Below are 14,218 nucleotides of genomic sequence, written 5' to 3'. Positions count from 1 at the left end.
CTTGCGGTTTGTAAGGTTGAGGTACCCATTGCGGGTACGGAGGCTGGAGCCCACATGCTGCTTTCCTTCCCCATCCCCCTGAGGGGCTCTGTGGAAGTGGGATCTTACCGGCCCCCAAACCCTAAGGCCGAGCTCCATCCACAGACCCAGAGACCCTGCTGGAGGAGCTGAGTACAGTCAGGGACAAGGCCCTGCAACGTTCAGGTACTCTGTGTCCCCGCACAGACAGGCCACGCACACTCCAGGCTTGCTGGGTGTGCTAGTGAGCCGGGGGCACTAGCGCTGCGCTCTCGGGTTAGAGTCACTGCAGCTTAGCTGAGTGATTTTTTGTCTTGGGAACTACCGCGCCGGCCGCTCCGGGAGCGGCGGCGCCGCTGGGACTTGTAGTGCGCCGGGGACTCGCGCTGCCCGCGCTTTTACGGCGGCAGCGCTCATAAATCTAGTCCCCGGCTTTTGCGGCCTAGTTACGGTTCGTTCCCGCCCCCACCCTGTCAATCAGGGAAAGGGAGAGACGCTGTGCAATAGGCAGCGCCGAGGGCTGGAGCCTTATTTACATGCTCCAGCCCTCTCACTGGGCACAGTGGGGACGCAAGTTTCCCGCTCTTGGTCTCAACACGCCCAGGGCCCGCCCCTCTCCACAGGACGCCGGCAGCCATTCCTGCATGCAGTCTGGCTGGAGAACGGACACAGGCTCTGGGGGACTCAGACAAGGGACTCTGGCGACCACACACCCGCGTTTATGCGGGCGGTAAGCTGCACATAAGTGCTGGCCCCACTAGTGCCACAGTGTTATTTGGTGCATTTTTTCTCTGTACCATAAATATTTATATTGCACTGTACAGTCGCTTCTTGGCTTATACCCTCATTGCTCTGAGGAGACAACAACATGTCATCCGCAAAACGCAAGGGTGCCAAGGCACAGGCGGTACGCACTGCTTGTGCCGCATGTGGGGCTAATCTACCGGCAGGTTCCAATGACCCCCATTGTGTGCAATGTTCAATCCCTGTGCCACTTCGTCAGCCAGAGTCTATGGTAGTAGTGGCCCAGGCAGAGACGCCTGTGAACCCTGCCCCGGTGACGGGGACAGAATTTGCAGTTTTTGCTGATAAGATGTCTGTGACTATGACAAAAATCCTGGAAACCTTGCAGTCCAGGCCAGTTTCTCAGACCATGGACACTGCTGTGTCTATGCTCCCCGGTCCCCCTCAGTTGGAACTAATCCGTACTTCAAGGGGGTCCCAGGCATCACAGGCTGAAGACTCTAACTCGGATGACAGTCCCAGGCAGCCTAAGCGGGCTCGCTGGGAAAGACCCTCGCCGTCATCACACTGGTCAGGGTCTCAGCGAGACGAGGCTCTGTATGAGGAGACAGAGGTGGGTGATCAGGAATCTAATCCTGACACCGCTCTCAATCTAGATACCCCTGATGGTGACGCTATGGTAAATGACCTTATAGCGGCCATCAATAGACTGTTGGATATTTCTCCCCCAGCCCCTTCTGCAGAGGAGGCTGCTGCACAGCAGGAGAAGTTCCAGTTCCGGTATCCTAAGCGTAAATTGAGTACTTTTCTGGACCACTCTGACTTCAGAGAATCAGTCCAGAAACATCATGCTTATCCAGATAAGCGTTTCTCCAAACGTCTTAAGGATACACGATATCCCTTTCCCCCTGACGTGGTCAAACGCTGGACCCAGTGTCCAAAGGTGGACCCCCCAATCTCCAGGCTTGCGGCTAGATCCTTAGTTGCAGTGGAAGATGGGGCTTCACTTAAAGATGCCAATGACAGACAGATGGACCTTTGGTTAAAGTCTGTCTATGAAGCTATCGGCGCGTCGTTTGCTCCAGCATTCGCGGCCGTGTGGGCACTCCAAGCTATTTCAGCTGGCCTGGCACAAGTGGACTCTATCATACGTCCAGCAGTGCCGCGAGTAGCGTCCCTAACCTCGCAAATGTCTGCGTTTGCGACTTACGCTATCAACGCTGTCCTGGACTCTACGAGCCGTACCTCAATGGCGTCTGCCAACTCTGTGGTTTTGCGCAGAGCCTTGTGGTTAAAGGAATGGAAAGCAGATTCTGCTTCCAAGAAATGTTTAACCAGCTTGCCACTATCTGGAGACAGACTGTTTGGTGAGCAATTGGCTGAGATCATTAAACAGTCCAAGGGTAAGGACTCCTCCTTACCCCAGCCCAGATCGAGCAAACCTCAACAGAGGAAGTGGCAGTCGAGGTTTCGGTCCTTTCGAGGCTCCAGCAAGACCCAATTCTCCTCGTCCAAAGGGACTCAGAAGGAGCAAAGGAGCTCAGATTCCTGGCGGGCTCATTCACGCCCCAAGAAAACAACCGGAGGAACCGCTTCCAAGGCGGCTGCCTCATGACTTTCGGCCTCATCCCTCCACATCCTCGGTCGGTGGCAGGCTCTCCCGCTTTTGCGACATTTGGCTGCCACAGGTCAAAGACCGGTGGGTAGCAGACATTTTGTCTCACGGGTACAGGATAGAATTCAGTTCTCATCCTCCGCCTCGGTTCTTCAGAACCTCCCCACATCCCGACCGAGCAAATGCCTTTCTGCAGGCGGTGTGCTCACTAAGAGCAGAAGGAGTGGTGATCCCTGTTCCTCTGCAGGAACAAGGGCAAGGTTTTTACTCCAATCTCTTCGTGGTTCCAAAAAAGGACGGCTCGTTCCGTCCTGTTCTGGACCTAAAGCTGCTCAACAAGCATGTGAACGCCAGGCGGTTCCGGATGGAATCCCTCCGCTCTGTCATTGCCTCAATGTCTCAAGGAGATTTCCTTGCATCAATAGACATCAAAGATGCTTATCTCCACGTGCCGATTGCTACAGAGCACCAACGTTTTTTACGTTTCGTGATAGGAGACGACCATCTCCAGTTCGTAGCTCTGCCATTTGGTCTGGCGACAGCCCCACGGGTTTTCACCAAGGTCATGGCGGCAGTGGTAGCAGTCTTGCATTCTCAGGGACACTCGGTGATCCCTTACTTGGACGATCTACTTGTCAAAGCACCCTCTCAAGAGGCATGCCAACACAGCCTGAATGTTGCGCTGGAGACTCTCCAGACTTTCGGGTGGATCATCAACTTTTCAAAGTCAAACCTGGCACCGACTCAATCACTAACGTATCTTGGCATGGAGTTTCATACCCTCTCAGCGATAGTGAAGCTTCCGCTGGACAAGCAGCGGTCACTACAGACAGGGGTGCAGTCTCTCCTTCAGGGTCAGTCGCACCCCTTAAGGCGCCTCATGCACTTCCTAGGGAAGATGGTGGCAGCAATGGAGGCAGTCCCGTTCGCGCAGTTTCATCTGCGTCCACTTCAATGGGACATTCTCCGCCAATGGGACGGGAAGACAACTTCCCTAGACAGGAAAGTCTCCCTTTCTCAGACGGCCAAGGATTCTCTGCTATGGTGGCTTCTTCCCACCTCATTATCGCAGGGAAGATCATTCCTGCCCCCATCCTGGGCAGTGGTCACGACAGACGCGAGTCTGTCAGGGTGGGGAGCAGTTTTTCTCCACCACAGGGCTCAAGGGACGTGGACTCAGCAGGAATCCACCCTTCAGATCAATGTTCTGGAGATCAGGGCAGTGTATCTTGCCCTATTAGCCTTCCAGCAGTGGCTGGAAGGAAAACAGATCCGAATTCAGTCGGACAACTCCACAGCGGTGGCATACATCAACCACCAAGGAGGGACACGCAGTCGGCAAGCCTTCCAGGAAGTCAGGCGGATTCTGATGTGGGTAGAGGAAAGAGCATCCACCATATCAGCAGTTCACATCCCGGGCGTAGAAAACTGGGAAGCAGACTTCCTCAGTCGCCAGGGCATGGACGCAGGGGAATGGTCCCTTCACCCGGACGTGTTTCAGGAAATCTGCCGCCGCTGGGGTGTGCCGGACGTCGACCTAATGGCGTCTCGGCACAACAACAAGGTTCCGACCTTCATAGCGCGGTCTCGCGATCAAAGAGCTCTGGCGGCAGACGCCTTAGTGCAAGATTGGTCGCAGTTCCGGCTCCCTTATGTGTTTCCACCTCTGGCACTCTTGCCCAGAGTGTTACGCAAGATCAGATCCGATTGCGGCCGCGTCATACTCGTCGCCCCAGACTGGCCGAGGAGGTCGTGGTACCCGGATCTGTGGCATCTCACGGTCGGCCAACCGTGGGCACTACCAGACCGTCCAGACTTACTGTCCCAAGGGCCGTTTTTCCATCGGAATTCTGCGGCCCTGAACCTGACTGTGTGGCCATTGAGTCCTGGATCCTAGCGTCTTCAGGATTATCCCAAGGGGTCGTGGCCACCATGAGACAGGCTAGGAAGTCCACTTCTGCTAAGATCTACCACAGAACGTGGAAGATTTTCTTATCCTGGTGCTCTGCACAAGGAGTATCTCCCTGGCCATTCGCGTTACCTGTCTTTCTTTCCTTCCTGCAATCTGGGTTGGAAAAGGGCTTGTCGCTCGGCTCCCTTAAAGGGCAAGTCTCGGCACTATCCGTGTTTTTTCAGAAGCGTCTAGCACGACTTTCTCAGGTGCGCACGTTCCTGCAGGGGGTTTGTCATATCGTACCTCCGTACAGGCGGCCGTTAGATCCGTGGGATCTAAACAAGGTCCTTGTTGCTCTCCAGAAGCCGCCCTTCGAGCCTCTGAGGGATGTGTCACTTTCTCGACTCTCACAGAAAGTGGCCTTTCTGGTAGCGGTCACGTCTCTTCGGAGAGTGTCCGAACTAGCAGCGCTGTCATCCAAGGCTCCTTTCCTGGTGTTCCACCAGGACAAGGTAGTGCTGCGCCCCATTCAGGAGTTTCTCCCTAAGGTGGTATCCTCTTTTCATCTTAATCAGGATATCTCCTTGCCTTCCTTTTATCCGCATGCAGTTCATCGGTATGAAAAGGATTTACATTTGTTGGATCTGGTGAGAGCACTCAGAATCTACATTTCCCGCACGGCGCCCCTGCGCCGCTCGGATGCACTCTTTGTCCTTGTCGCTGGTAAGCGCAAAGGGTCGCAGGCTTCCAAAGCCACCCTGGCTCGATGGATCAAAGAACCAATTCTTGAAGCCTACCGTTCTGCTGGGCTTCCGGTTCCATCAGGGCTGAAGGCCCATTCTACCAGAGCCGTGGGTGCGTCCTGGGCATTACGACACCAGGCTACGGCTCAACAGGTGTGCCAGGCAGCCACCTGGTCGAGTCTGCACACTTTCACCAAACATTATCAGGTGCATACCTATGCTTCGGCGGACGCCAGCCTAGGTAGAAGAGTCCTGCAGGCGGCAGTTGCCTCCCCGTAGGGGAGGGCTGTCTTTGCAGCTCTAACATGAGGTATTTCTTTACCCACCCAGGGACAGCTTTTGGACGTCCCAATCGTCTGGGTCTCCCAATGGAGCGCCGAAGAAGAAGGGAATTTTGTTACTTACCGTAAATTCCTTTTCTTCTAGCTCCTATTGGGAGACCCAGCACCCGCCCTGTTGTCCTTCGGGATTTTTGGTTGTTTTTCGGGTACACATGTTGTTCATGTTGAATGGTTTTCAGTTCTCCGACGTATCTTCGGAGTGAATTTGTTTAAACCAGTTATTGGCTTTCCTCCTTCTTGCTTTTGCACTAAAACTGGTGAGCCAGTGATCCCACTGGGGGTGTATAGCCAGAAGGGGAGGGGCCTTACACTTTTTAGTGTAATTGCTTTGTGTGGCCTCCGGAGGGCAGTGCTATACACCCAATCGTCTGGGTCTCCCAATAGGAGCTAGAAGAAAAGGAATTTACGGTAAGTAACAAAATTCCCTTCATTGGTCCGAGTGGAATGCGATGTTTTATCACATTCCACTTTGTCCGATTTTCATGCCGTGTGGCTTTGGCGTAAGGAAGAGTTAGGATAAAAGAAAGGGGGTCTCCGTAGTAGTGGATAACCTTTAACACAGAAATAAAGAGGGCCTGTCAGTTCTATATACATGTCTGGTGCTTGTAATATCTATGAAGTAACATTTCTAGAGCATATTTTCTTAGGCTACATGCGCACGCTGCTTTTTTTCCTGCTTTTTTGCTGCTTTTTTGGCTGCAGTTTTGTCAGCAGAACTTTCTGACATCTGACTTCCCAGCAAAGTCTATGAGAAGTCAGATTTGTCATGCGCACACTGCAGTTTATTTGTCAGCGTTTTTTTTGTCAAAAGTTTGTGACAAAAAAAATGCAGCATGTTCATTCTTCCTGCGTTTTTGTCAACATTTGTCACCCATTGAAATCAATGAGGGCATCAAAAACGCAGGAAAAATGCATGCTAATCAAAAGTGGTGCATTTTACCTGCCTTTTACCTGCGTTTTTGCTAGCAAAAACGCAGGTGATTTGTCAGGAAGTGAGGTCAGGCAAGTGGTCCCGTCCCGTCCCGTCCCGTCCTCCACGTGTTCCCCGAAGTACCGCTGTCCCCAGGGGAGATGATGTGGAGGACGTGGACTATCAGCAGCGGCAGCGAGAGGGGGATGGACATTGGCAGCTGAAAACATTGATTTTTCCCTCTTGCTGCTGCCGCCGCCGCTGATAGTCCCGTCCTCCCCGTGTTCCCCGAAGTACCGCGGTCCCCGCACAGGGGAGATGATGGACCCCTCTCACCGCCACCGCCGCCGCCGCTGACAGTCCCGGGCTCCACGCTCCTGCCGCCGGCCGGCTCCACGCTCCTGCCGCCGGCCGGCTCCACGCTCCTGCCGCCGGCCGGCTCCACGCTCCTGCCGCCGGCCGGCTCCACGCTCCTGCCGCCGGCCGGCTCCACGCTCCACGCTCCTGCCGCCGGCCGGCTCCACGCTCCTGCCGCCGGCCGGCTCCACGCTCCACGCTCCTGCCGCCGGCCGGCTCCACGCTCCTGCCGCCGGCCGGCTCCACGCTCCTGCCGCCGGCCGGCTCCACGCTCCTGCCGCCGGCCGGCTCCACGCTCCACGCTCCTGCCGCCGGCCGGCTCCACGCTCCTGCCGCCGGCCGGCTCCACGCTCCTGCCGCCGGCCGGCTCCACGCTCCTGCCGCCGGCCGGCTCCACGCTCCTGCCGCCGGCCGGCTCCACGCTCCTGCCGCCGGCCGGCTCCACGCTCCACGCTCCTGCCGCCGGCTCCACGCTCCTGCCGGCTCCACGCTCCTGCCGCCGGCTCCACGCTCCTGCCGCCGGCTCCACGCTGTAGCGCGATCAGCTGAGCTGTCAGAGGTTACTCGCGGCCACCGCTGGATCCAGTGACAGTGGGTAACCTCGGTGACAGCTCAGCTGATCGCGCTATTGTCTTCATTAGCTGCATGGAGGTGACCGGAGCGGCGGTGTCTGCTGCTTCTCCGGTCACCTCCATGCAGCACTGCTGGATGCGACGCTGGAGCATGCTGGATTACGCCGGACATGGAGGGCTTTGTTGTGGGTAATAAATTGGTAATGAGGGAATGTGTTTGTGTTTTTTATTTCTAATAAAGGATTTTTTCGGGTGTGTGTTTATTTACTGTAATTTACAGATTAATCATGGAGGGTGTCTCATAGACGCCTGACATGATTAATCTAGGATTTAGTGGCAGCTATGGGCTGCCAATAACTCCTTATTACCCCGATTTGCCAACGCACCAGGGTAAATCGGGAAGAGCCGGGTACAGTCCCAGAACTGTCGCATCTAATGTATGCGGCAATTCTGGGCGGCTGCTGACTGATATTGTTAGGCTGGGGGGCTCCCCATAACGTGGGGCTCCCCATCCTGAGAATACCAGCCTTCAGCCGTATGGCTTTATCTGGCTGGCATTAAAATTGGGGGGGACCGCACGCCGTTTTTTTTAATTATTTATTTATTTCTAATTTTTTTTTTTTTCCAATTCAACAAGCTTTATGGGCTTGTTTGAACTGAAAAATACATGAAACAATTGTTGACAAAACTGCAGCCAAAAACGCACCAAAAAAGCAGCAAAAATGCACCAAAAAAGCACCTACATTTTTTGTGACATTTCCAGGCTCTCTCTGACAAGGTGCAGTTTTGGCTGCAGTTTTGGCTGCAGTTTTGGCTGCAGTTTGTGAACACGAAAAAGAAGCAGCGTGCGCATGTAGCCTTAGACCTGTTTTGTGCTGTTCCTCTGTTACTTCTCGTAGAAATATGAATTAGTTTCCATTTGGCTGTTCCCTTGTCAAAAGCGTTTTCCCAATACTGGCAGCGCTGATTCAAGTGCCCAATGAAGCATGCCCATTTATGAATTTTGTCATGCTTTTGTTTATTAGACTTTTTCTAAGAAAGGATGCTCTGAATTTGTATTGATAGAGACTACAAAGCAGACATGCCTTGGGTGGTGATAGCTCCTCTTTAACCCCTTCAGCCCCCGGGCACTTTCCGTTTTTGCTTTTTGCTCCTTTTCTTCCGAGAGCCGTCACTTTTTTATTATTCCATCAATCTTGCCATATGAGGGCTTGTTTTTTGCGGGACGAGTTGTACTTTTAAATGAAACCATAGGTTTTACCATATAGTGTACTGGAAAACAGCAAAAAAATTCCAAGTGTGGAAAAACTGCAAAAAAAAGTGTGATCGCAAAATACTTTTTGGGATGTTTTATTCACAGTGTTCACTATATGGTAAAACTGATGTATGTATGTGATGCCTCAGGTCGGTGCGAGTTTGTAGACACCAAACATGTATAGGTTTACTTGTATCTAAGGGGTTAAAAAAAAATCACAAGTTTGTCCAATAAAAGTGGCACACGTTTTGCGCCATTTTCCGAAACACGTAGCGTTCTCATTTTTCGGGATCTATGGCTCAGTGACGGCTTATTTTTTGCGTCTCCAGTTAACATTTTTAATGGTACCATTTTTGCGCAGATGCTACGTTTTGATCGCCTGTTATTGCATTTTGCGTAAAACATGCGGCGACCAAAAACCGTAATTTTGGCGTTTGGAATTTATTTGCCACTACGCCGTTTACCAATCAGATTAATTGATTTTATATTTTGATAGATCGGGCATTTCTGAACGCGGTGATACCAAATATGTGTATATTTATTTATTTTTTAACCCTTTAATTTTCAATGGGGTGAAAGGGGGGTGATTTGAACTTTTAGGTTTTTTTTTTTTTTTAAACTTTTTTTTTTTTATTTTATTTTACTAGTCCCCCTAGGGGGCTATAGCGATCAGCAATCCGATCGCTATTATCTATCTGCTGATCACAGCTGTAAACAGCAGATTCAGTCACTTCCGGTTTCCCTCTGCTCCGTGCCGAGGAAAAACGAAAGTGAAACTTCGTAGCTGCAGGCGTCATCACATGACCCTGTGCTACGATGGCAACCACCGTACGTCACATGATCACTCACGTGACTTCCGGTGGGGGCGGCGGTAAGTAAAAAACATGGACGCGTGCATATAGATCTTGCTGCCAGACTTAGGCAGTGAGATTTGAGGGGTTAAATGTTGCGAGTGGAAGCGATTCCACTCGCAACATGCAGGCACACATGTCAGCTGTTGAAAACAGCTGATATGTGTGCCGTCCGCCGCCTGCCCACGGCAGGGGGCGGGGCTTAACGGGACACGATCCTTGACGGATAGATCCGTCCAAGGTCGTGAAGGGGTTAATGGGATTGTACATGTTTTACCATCGCTGTCATAGGCAGTTGCACTTTTACATCCACAAATTCTACATGGAAAGCTTCTCCTCCCATCTTTGCAGCGTTGACCTTCTTTGTAATTTCCATTAGTAGTTTGCTATGTCTACTAATATTTCTGTTCATAAATTTTCTTTATAGAAAGAGTCCTCCAGGGGAAGACACAGAGAAAAGGAAGATATTAAAATTACTAAGGAAAGAACTCCAGATAGTGACGAAGAAACCGCTGAATGGGAAACGACTAGAGATGGTGAGCAGCACACCGGAGTATAGGCCGTAGTGTTCTGTCCAAGAACGGCTTTACCTAACTCCTAGCTAAATCGGATTCGTACTTAGAAATGCTTTGATTGTTTTTCATGTTCTTTTACTGTCTGAGGCTTTTTGCAAATGTTTTATTTTATTTTGATGCAGTTGAGCAATGTGGAAAAATGAGTAAGTACCAACCTAAGGGTAGCAGAAGACATCCTCCCTATTTAGGTACTTAGAAGTCACTAGAATTAGGTGCCTCCTCCTAGAATTAATGTTTCTTTGTCGCTCCATTGGGAGACCCAGACAATTGGGTGTATAGCTTCTGCCTCCGGAGGCCACACAAAGTATTACACTTAAAAGTGTAAACCCCTCCCCTCTGCCTATACACCTTCCCGTGCATCACGGGCTCCTCAGTTTTTATGCTTTGTGTTGAAGGAGGCACACATGCACGCAAGCTCCACAATTTAGTCAGCAGCAGCTGCTGACTATATCGGATGGAAGAAAAGAGGGCCCATAACAGGGCCCCCGGCATGCTCCCTTCTCACCCCACTCTGGTCGGTGGTGCTGTTAAGGTTGAGGTACCCATTGCGGGTACAAAGGCTGGAGCCACATGCTGTTTTCCTTCCCCATACCTTAGGGGCTCTGGGTGAAGTGGGATCCTGACCGGTCACCATGCACTGGGACCGTGCTCCCTCCGCAGCCCCTGGGGGAATCTGCTGGACAGGAGACCGGGTATCGTCAGGGACAGGCCCTGCTCCTCTGAGGTACTCTGTGTCCCCTTGGGGACGGCGCATAGAGCGCCTGTGTAACGGACGCTGCAGCACCTGCCGGGTGTTTTGCGTCGCCGGGACTATCGCGCCGACCGCGCTTGTTTGCCGGCCGCGCTAATAAATTTAGTCCCCGGCTTTTGCGGCCTAGTACCGCAAACTCCCGCCCCCGGGCCTGCCAGTCAGGGGTGAGGGCGGGACGCTAGACTGCATGTCAGCGGTGAGGGCTGGAGCATACTGAGGTATCCTCCTCCCCCCTCACTGAGCACTGCGGGGCACCAGATTCCCGCACTTTCTGAGGCACGCCCACGACTCCCTCCTCCTCTCAGAACGCTGGCAGCCATTCCTATCAGCACTTCTGACGCTGGAGAACTTCAGAGGGGAGACAACACCGAGCTCCACAGCTCTGGGAGGCCCAGGCAGGGAATCTGGTGGTCACACAACCGCTGAGGGCGGTCGGTAAGCCGCACCTGTTACTAGGTGCTGGCCCCCCTGGGTGCCGAAGTGTATATTTATATGCTTATATTGTATACATTTAATCTGTACGGCCGCACTTTTTGCTTTTGGCTATATACCCTCACTGATTGCTCTAAGAGGAGACAACAGCATGTCGTCCGCAAAAAGCAAGGGTGCCAAGGCACAGGCTTATTTTGCAACCTGTACCTCATGTGCGGCTATGCTACCTGCAGGTTCCACCTACCCTCATTGTGTGCAATGCTCGGCCCCTGTGACACTCACTCAGCCGGAGCCTCAGCCACTGGTGGGACCCTCGGCCCAGGTGGAACCACCTGCTGCCACTGTCCAGGTGACAGGGACAGAGTTTGCAGTATTCGCTGACAAACTTTCTGAGTCTATGGATAGATGGTCTGCTAAGATACTAGAAGCTTTGCAGTCCAGACCGGTAACACAGGCCCCGGGCACTGTTGAATCATTGCTCGCAGGCCCCCCTCGGTCGGCGCAGCAAAGTACTCCTGGGGCGACTCATAGGTCCCACGGTGAGGACTCCGACACGGACCGCAGTCCCAGACCGGCTAAGCGGGCTCGCTGGGAGCTTCCCTCGACTTCATCACACTGCTCAGGGTCTCAGCATGAGGACTCTCTGGAGGATGAAGCGGAGGTGGCAGATCAGGGCTCTGATCCTGACGCCGCTCTCAACCTTGATACACCTGAAGGGGACGCCATAGTAAACGACCTTATAGCGTCCATCAATCAGGTGTTAGAACTTTCTCCTCCAACTCCTCCGTTTGAGGAGTCAGCTTCTCAGCAGGAGAAATTCCAATTTAGGTTTCCCAAACGTACACGGAGTGCGTTTCTTGATCACTCCAACTTCAGAGATACAGTCCAGAAACACCAAGCTTTTCCGGATAAGCGCTTTACTAAGCGCCTTAATGACACACGTTATCCCTTCCCTCCTGACGTAGTCAAGGGTTGGGCTCAGTGTCCCAAGGTGGATCCTCCAGTCTCTAGACTGGCGGCTAGATCCATAGTTGCAGTGGCAGATGGTTCATCACTCAAGGATGCCACTGACAGGCAGATAGAGCTCCTGATGAAATCCATCTATGAAGCTATAGGCGCGTCTTTTGCTCCGGCATTCGCAGCCGTATGGGCACTCCAAGCTATCTCAGCTTGTCAGTCTGAGATTAATGCAGTCACACGTGCCTCTACTCCACAGGTTGTGTCTTTAACCTCTCAGGCGTCGGCTTTTGCGTCCTACGCCATGAATGCTGTCCTGGACTCTGCGAGCCGTACGGCGGTAGCATCCGCCAATTCAGTGGCAGTCCGCAGGGCCATGTGGCTACGTGAATGGAAGGCAGACTCTGCTTCCAAAAAGTTCTTAACCGGTTTGCCATTTTCTGGCGACCGCCTGTTTGGCGAGCAATTGGATGAAATCATTAAACAATCCAAGGGAAAGGACTCGTCCTTACCCCAGTCCAAACCAAACAGACCTCAACAACGGAAGGTACAATCGAGGTTTCGGTCCTTTCGGCCCTCAGCCAGGTCTCAATTCTCCTCGTCCAACAGGCCACAGAAGGGTCAGAGGAACTCCGATTCATGGCGGTCTAAGTCACGTCCTAAAAAGACCGCCGGAGGAACCGCTCCCAAAGCGGCCTCCTCATGACTTTCGGCCTCCCCAAACCGCATCCTCGGTCGGTGGCAGGCTCTCCCGCTTTTGCGACGCCTGGTTGCCACATGTCCAAGACCGATGGGTGAGAGACATTCTGTCTCACGGTTACAGGATAGAGTTCAGCTCTCGTCCTCCGACTCGTTTCTTCAGAACATCTCCGCCCCCCGAGCGAGCCGATGCTCTTCTTCAGGCAGTGAGCACTCTGAAGGCAGAAGGAGTGGTGATCCCTGTTCCCCTTCAGCAATGGGGTCACGGTTTTTACTCCAACTTGTTTGTGGTGCCAAAAAAAAACGGATCTTTCCGTCCCGTTCTGGACCTCAAACTGCTCAACAGACACGTGAAAACCAGGCGGTTCCGGATGGAATCTCTCCGCTCCGTCATCGCCTCGATGTCCCAAGGAGACTTCCTGGCATCAATCGACATCAGGGATGCTTATCTCCACGTGCCGATTGCACCAGAGCATCAGCGCTTCCTGCGTTTCGCCATCGGGGATGAACACCTTCAGTTCGTGGCACTGCCTTTCGGCCTGGCGACAGCCCCACGGGTCTTCACCAAGGTCATGGCAACAGTGGTAGCAGTCCTACACTCTCAGGGACACTCGGTGATCCCTTACTTAGACGATCTTCTTGTCAAGGCCCCCTCTCGGGTGGCATGCCAACACAGCCTGAACATTGCTCTGGAGACTCTCCAGAGATTCGGGTGGATCATCAATTTCCCAAAGTCAAAATTGACACCGACCCAGTCGCTGACATATCTCGGGATGGAGTTTCATACTCTCTCAGCGATAGTGAAACTTCCGCTGGACAAACAGCGTTCACTTCAGACAGGGGTGCAATCTCTCCTTCGAGCCTAGTCGCACCCCTTGAGGCGCCTCATGCACTTCCTAGGGAAGATGGTGGCAGCAATGGAGGCAGTTCCATTTGCGCAGTTTCATCTGCGTCCACTTCAATGGGACATTCTCCGCAAATGGGACAGGAAGTCGACGTCCCTCGACAGGAACGTCTCCCTTTCTCGGGCAGCCAAGGCCTCCCTTCAGTGGTGGCTTCTCCCCACTTCTTTGTCGAAGGGGAAATCCTTCCTGCCCCCATCCTGGGCTGTGGTCACGACGGACGCGAGTCTGTCAGGGTGGGGAGCGGTCTTCCTCCACCACAGGGCTCAGGGTACCTGGACTCAGCCAGAGTCCTCCCTTCAGATCAATGTTCTGGAGATAAGGGCAGTGTATCTAGCCCTAAAGGCGTTCCAGCCGTGGCTGGAAGGCAAGCAGATCCGAATTCAGTCGGACAACGCCACGGCGGTGGCATACATCAACCACCAAGGCGGCACACGCAGTCGGCAAGCCTTCCAGGAAGTTCGGCGGATTCTGCTGTGGGTGGAGGCCACAGCCTCCACCATCTCCGCAGTTCACATCCCGGGCGTAGAAAACTGGGAAGCAGACTTTCTCAGTCGCCAGGGCATGGACGCAGGGGAATGGTCTCTTCACCCGGACGTGTT

General features: G+C 53.1%; 1 protein-coding gene across 3 annotated transcripts in view; it reads left to right on the top strand.

Moving 5' to 3' along the window:
• Positions 1-14,218, top strand: part of ZC3H13 (zinc finger CCCH-type containing 13) — a 258,743-nt gene that overhangs the window by 35,931 nt on the left and 208,594 nt on the right. For all 3 annotated transcript variants that reach the window (XM_075336884.1, XM_075336883.1, XM_075336882.1), the window contains one exon: positions 9,728-9,836. In XM_075336884.1, the coding sequence (XP_075192999.1) occupies positions 9,728-9,836 (109 nt within the window). The remainder of the gene's footprint in view (positions 1-9,727; positions 9,837-14,218) is intronic.

This window comes from Anomaloglossus baeobatrachus, chromosome 2, assembly GCF_048569485.1.
Source record: "Anomaloglossus baeobatrachus isolate aAnoBae1 chromosome 2, aAnoBae1.hap1, whole genome shotgun sequence".
NCBI classification, from domain to species: Eukaryota; Metazoa; Chordata; class Amphibia; order Anura; family Aromobatidae; genus Anomaloglossus; species Anomaloglossus baeobatrachus.
Note: the sequence above shows the minus strand (reverse complement) of the source record. Positions and strands in the feature narration are given on the sequence as shown.